General features: G+C 38.7%; 1 protein-coding gene across 1 annotated transcript in view; it reads left to right on the forward strand.

Moving 5' to 3' along the window:
• The window catches only part of LOC113065280 (zinc finger protein 385A-like), a gene marked incomplete at its 5' end in the record, with an annotated part of 37,728 nt that extends 32,079 nt beyond the window's left edge, over nucleotides 1–5,649 (forward strand). Inside the window, 3 exons of the mRNA XM_026236523.1 lie at nucleotides 482–666; nucleotides 2,064–2,156; nucleotides 2,308–5,649. Of these exons, the coding sequence (XP_026092308.1) occupies nucleotides 482–666; nucleotides 2,064–2,156; nucleotides 2,308–2,535 (506 nt within the window). The remainder of the gene's footprint in view (nucleotides 1–481; nucleotides 667–2,063; nucleotides 2,157–2,307) is intronic.
• Between the last annotated feature and the right edge of the window lie 351 nt (nucleotides 5,650–6,000).

Consider the following 6,000-nt stretch of genomic DNA (forward strand, 5'->3'; position numbering starts at 1 on the left):
GTGACTGCCTAAATGTGGACACTGGACAGAAAAAAAGAATCATCCCTGGCATGAGCAGCTGCACTTGAAGATAACTCAAAGTGGAAGATTCAAGAGCCATCTAGTGGTCATGACTGGGTATTACAATACAGTCTGTAATCTATATTACAGTAAATGTTATCTATGTTTTTAAATCATAATACAATATTCTTACATTTTGTATTATCGTTTTTACTATTATTATTATTACTTATTTTTTATGTTATAGATTTGTTTTATTTATTTGGGGTTAAAAGACATCAGAAATACCTAAAAAGAGAAATACCTAAAAAGACAAAATAAATGATCAAAAAATACATTTATAATAATACAAAAGATTTCCGTTGTTTTTGTTTTCTTAACGCTGTTCTTCTGATCTTTATCAAAGAAACCTGAAAAATGTATAACAATTTACACAATATATATATGTTTTTGTACACTCATATTTCTCTGCACTCCTTAGGCACTAAACACAAAACCATTCTGGAAGCCCGCAGCGGATTGGGCCCCATTAAGGCGTACCCTCGTTTGGTTCCAAAGCCCAGTGGGGAGCAGGGAGGCGGGGACACAGACCCCAATACTCAGGAACGCACCTTCCACTGTGAGATCTGCAATGTGCGAGTCAACTCCGAACTGCAGCTTAAACAGGTGAGCGAGGGTCATGGTGTTCATCTTTTTTTTCTTTTAAATGCTTGTCATGTTGTTTTTATATATATTTATTGTAATGAGCGACAAATACTAAATTAAATTTGTTTCAAAATTGGTTCAGGTGCATCTCCATAAATTACAATGTCATGGAAAAATTCATTTATTTCAGTAATTCAACTCAAATTGTGAAACTCGAGTATTAAATTCATTAAATGCACACATACTGAAGTAGTTTAAGTCTTTGGCTGCTGGTCTGACAGTTGTCCAGAAGACAATAATTGACATCCTTCACAAGGAGGGTTAGCCACAAACATTCATTGCCAAAGACGCTGGCTGTTCACAGAGTGCTGTATCCAAGCATGTTAACAGAGAGTTGAGTGGAAGGAAAAAGTGTGGAAGAAAAAGATGCACAATCAACCGAGAGAACCGCAGCCTTAAGAGGATTGTCAAGCAAAATCGATTCAAGAATTTGAGTGAACTTCATAAGGAATGGACTGAGGCTGGGGTCAAGGCATACAGACTTGCCAAGGAATTTGGCTACAGTTGTCGTATTCCTCTTGTTATGCCACTCCTGAACCACAGAAAAAGTCAGAGGCGTCTTACCTGGGCTAAGGAGAAAGAAGAACCGGACTGTTGACCAGTGGTCCAAAGTCCTAAACCAAGTTTTGTATTTCATTTGAAAACCAAGGTATTAGAGTCTGGAGGAAGGGTCCATTGTGTTTTTTGAAAACCAAAGTTACTGCACCAGTTTACCAAGAAACTTTGTAGCACTTTATGCTTCCTTTTGCTACCCAGCTTTTTGAAGATGCTGATTTTCATTTTCCAGCAGGATTTGGCTGCCCACACTGCCAAAAGCACCAAAAGTTGGTTAAATGACCATGGTGTTGGTGTGCTTGACTGGACAGCAAACTCACCAGACCTGAACCCCACAGAGAATATATGGGTTATTGTCAAGAGGAAAATGAAAAACAAGAGACCACAAAATCCAGATGAGCTGAAGGCCACTGTCAAAGAAACTTCAGCAGTGCCACAAGCTGATCACCTCCATGCCACACCGAACTGAGGCAGTAATTAAAGCAAAAGGAGCTTATACCAAGTACTGAGTACATGTAGAGTAAATAAACATTCTTTCCCCAGAAGGCCAACAATTCACTTGAAAAATCTTTTATTGGTCTTATGACGTATTCTAATTTGTTATGAATTGGTGGGGTTTTGTTAAATGTGAGCCAAAATCATCACAATTAGAAATACCAAGGACTTAAACTACTTCAGTCTGCATGCATTAAATTTATTTAATACACAAATTTCTCAATTTGAGTTGAATCACTGAAATAAACAAACTTTTCCACGACATTCAAATTTATTGAGATGCACCTGTATGTTTGATATGTTTGCAGCACATATCAAGTCGAAGGCACCGGGACGGTGTGGCAGGAAAGCCAAACCCCCTTTTAAGCCGACACAAGAAGCACAGGGGAGCTGAATTTGCGGTAAACAATTACGATAATAAAAATTTTTTGTGGTAAACAATTACGATATTAGTTACAATTTAAATGTTGTTGCATACAATAAAAGTTATCTTTGATAAATGGATATCAAATTACAGTATGATATTGTTGGGGCATTTTTCTCTTCATGCAGGATCTCACCAAAGCGTTAGGCGCTGGCCTCTTGCCGAGTCCTCTGGCTATTGCTGCAGCGATGGCAGCAGCCGCCTCCTCCAATCAGCTGGCTCTCCGCGCAGCAGCCCCCACCCACCATCCACATCATCACCTCCTGCAGGGTCCGCCTCTCAGCCACACCATCTTGAGACCAGCTCCAGGGCCCATACGCACATCGCATGGTCCTATTCTGTTCTCACCATACTGACTCCCCCCTCACATCCCCTCCTCCCCCCTTAGCCAATCACAGCCAGTCTGGAGCCTCACCTCCAAAAGCACACTGTGAAGACCAAAAAAAATAGTAAAACACCACAGCAATGACAAAAATCGTCCCATCAACAATAACGTCAATCATTAACTCAAGCAGAAGGGGCGCATCCATGAAGGTGGGTGCGAATGGCGTTCCAACCCTCTTTCCACCTCCGTCTCTGTTTGTTCGGATCGAGTGATTTATGAATGGTCAAATGTGGGGATTGTTGGAATAGAGCAATATTGTATGCTAAGTGCATCTGACGTCCTTGTACCTTCCTTCTATTTCTACTCATACTGTGAGGTAGCAGCAGTCACATGGTAGCCAGACATGCTGGAATGAGTTCTTTCTAGACACCCAAAACACACAACCCAACACACAAAGACTATAGATAAATGTTGTTCTGAAAAAAAAAATGCACCCTTAACCCTATGCACCTTGAGAAACCATCAGTATGCTTCTCAAAGTATTCACTGTATTCAACTAGTCTCGTCTGGCTTCGGCATCTTTGCAATAGCAAATCGCCTCAATCTCCATTGCAGTTCCACCACGACAAGACAGGAGATTGTGGAGAAGGTGTAAGGATGCCCGACACTTTCTGAATGCTGGCTCGAAGATTAGATGGTGGCGGCAAAAAGCCTGACTTCATTCAGTAAAATTTCTCTAGGAGTAAAGGAGGGATTCAGAAGAGATACTCAAGATTCCTTTTGTGTATCACTTTTTACATCCGTTAGCGCTAGGAGCGGTTGACAGAAAAACCCCAAGACCCCTGTCTTAGATTTTAGAAAATCAGTAGACATCTATTTATTCTATTGTGTAGCATAGTTTAGTTCAGAACATCCAAGCTGGTTGACTTTAGAAAATATTCAGAAGTGTACGTAGAGGGTTATGTAACTGCAGATAGATCCTGAAATGACACGGTTGGTACTTCGAATCTCAGAGAAAGGCGGGAAACCTAAGCACACTCTTGGACTTACAGTACATACAGGCTACTCTGTTCATTCTGTCACTGTTATGTTCGGTGGACATTATGCAACCCCAAGCAATACGGCCCCCTTCTGTCTGACTTCCGCATCCAGTCTCACAAGACAGCCTGAGCCTGCATCCCACAAGGACTGACAGCACAGGTCAGCCACTCCAGCGGATGCCCAAGAGTCTACAAAAATGAACAGAGAGAAGACGGAGAGGAGGTCACAGAGGTCTTGAATCTAAAGCCATGCGATGCATATATATTTTTTGTTATTTTATTATGATCAATTAATTGTTTTGATGTAGTTGGTTTTTATTTTTTGGGGGGTTCGTTTTCATAGCACACTGTTACGTTGAACAAATATTGTGGAAATTCTGACAAACTGTTACGTTGAACAAATATTTTGGAAATTCAGAAAGAAAAAAAAAATTGAACAAAGGAAAAAAAAAAGGGGATATTTTTCTATGGAAATTAAAAAACCTGCACTCGGGTGGGAACTAAGCGTTGTAGAAATCATATCTGGAGGATGTAAAATACACATAATCATAAACATCAAACTAGGGCCTGTCGTGTTGATGGAGATACGTGACGGCCCACTAATAAGCAAAGTGCGACAATGTCTTAACATTGTTTGGATATTGCAATGCAATAAGCAATTGTCATTTGTTGTAGAAGAGAATTTATAAATGGATCTGTACGGCTGCTAATAGGCCTCCATGTTCTTCCACAGAGATTAATTAGCCTTTTCAATACAAAAGCTGGGCGTTTTAAACATGAAAGGGGCACCCACGGGGACGGGCCCTTCATATTAAAGGGTCTTTTCTCATCTCTGAGTGGGGGACAGGGTATATCTGAACACAAACAACGTGTAGTCAGCCATAACGTATGTAGCTTAGTTCAATTTTTTTGTTTGTTCGTGGCATTGTTTGCATTGTGTGAGAAATGTCATGATAATGCCATCATTTCAAGCTAACTGTGGTTAGCACCCACCATTGTGCTTTGATGGAACTTTACCTCTATTTCTCATTAGTTTTCCGAGGCACTAGTATGGGTGCTGTAGTTTCATGTTGGTGTGTATCGTGCAGTGTCGTGTGCGTGCGCATAGATTACGGTTCTGGGAAACTTGCGAATTAATGATACTTCACCAAAAAAAAAAATGTAACTTCTGTTGTCATTTACTCACCCTTGTGTCATTTCAAACCTTTTTCAACAGGACAAAGAAAGTCAGATTTAAAAAAAAAAAAAAAAGTTTCTATTGACTAGGGAGCAAAAAATGTATGTGTGTGTGTGTGTGGGGGGGGGGGTAATAAATAAATAAATAAGATAATAATAAATGGGTTTGGAACTACACAAGGGTGAGTATAAAATGATTTTTTTTTTTTTTTAGATGACCCATTTCTTTAAACTGCACATTTGCAATCAGCTGTTTCTATCCCAAACTTAATTATTAAAACAATCAGTGGACAGTGTTCTCAGCTGATTTCAGATGAGCATTTTGGGGTAACACTATGCGCACTGACACATGCTTTAGTTTGAAACTAGGTGTCCAGTGCCCTATTGAAACCTTGTGAGGTGATAAAGCCATCACAGCTAATACACTCTTGATGCTTGAGGCAGGATCGCTAATCCCATCTGTCAACACTGTAAAGACCACATTCATCCTGTAGTCAGAACAATGTCGTCACTGTACAGATTTGTCTTTGGTAGTTTTATTCAACCTTTCAGGGCAGGTGTAATGTTAGTTGGTGAAGTCTATTTTTAGCCTTAGCCTTACTCCACCCCAGGCCTCTCCAGGAACGGATGTGGACAGAGAAGCTTCGGTCAAACCTCGTCTTGTCAATAAATTTATTTTTGAATTAACTGTCAGATGGGAAAACAGTATGTGTGATGGAACGTAGCAATATTCAACTCATACTGGCTACTCTTGTTTATTGCAATAAGGAAATCAACCAATAGATGCATATGTAAAATATTATAGATGTAATTGAAATCAAACACAGAAAATTATGGAAAAATTTGGTACCAGAGAAACTTGGAGTTACCACAGGGGCGGGGAGAAAAAAAATCAATGTCTATAAATCAATAAAGAATATTAAAACTGATGTCTCATGCTTATTTTTTTCATAGCTATATTTTATGAAATTATCTAATTGATAAAAAAAAGTCAAATTATTTAAAAAAAAAACTAAAAAAAAAAAAACTTCCAGTTGTGGTTGCCAGATAAAATATGTAAAAATACAGTAAAAATGTAAACATATTACAGAATGCCCTGTCATTTTTAAGCAAAAAAATAAAAATAAAATAAAAATAAAAACAATGAAAACACTCAATCCAACAGCACTTTTCTACTTCATTCAGTTTTGTATCCTTTAACCAACATCATAACACATGTGGTAAAAAGAAATTTAAAACACCATGGTAAAAAACATAAAAAAAAATGCACTAAAAATATA

This window comes from Carassius auratus, chromosome 48 (genome assembly GCF_003368295.1).
Source record: "Carassius auratus strain Wakin chromosome 48, ASM336829v1, whole genome shotgun sequence".
In the NCBI taxonomy this organism is placed as follows: Eukaryota; Metazoa; Chordata; class Actinopteri; order Cypriniformes; family Cyprinidae; genus Carassius; species Carassius auratus.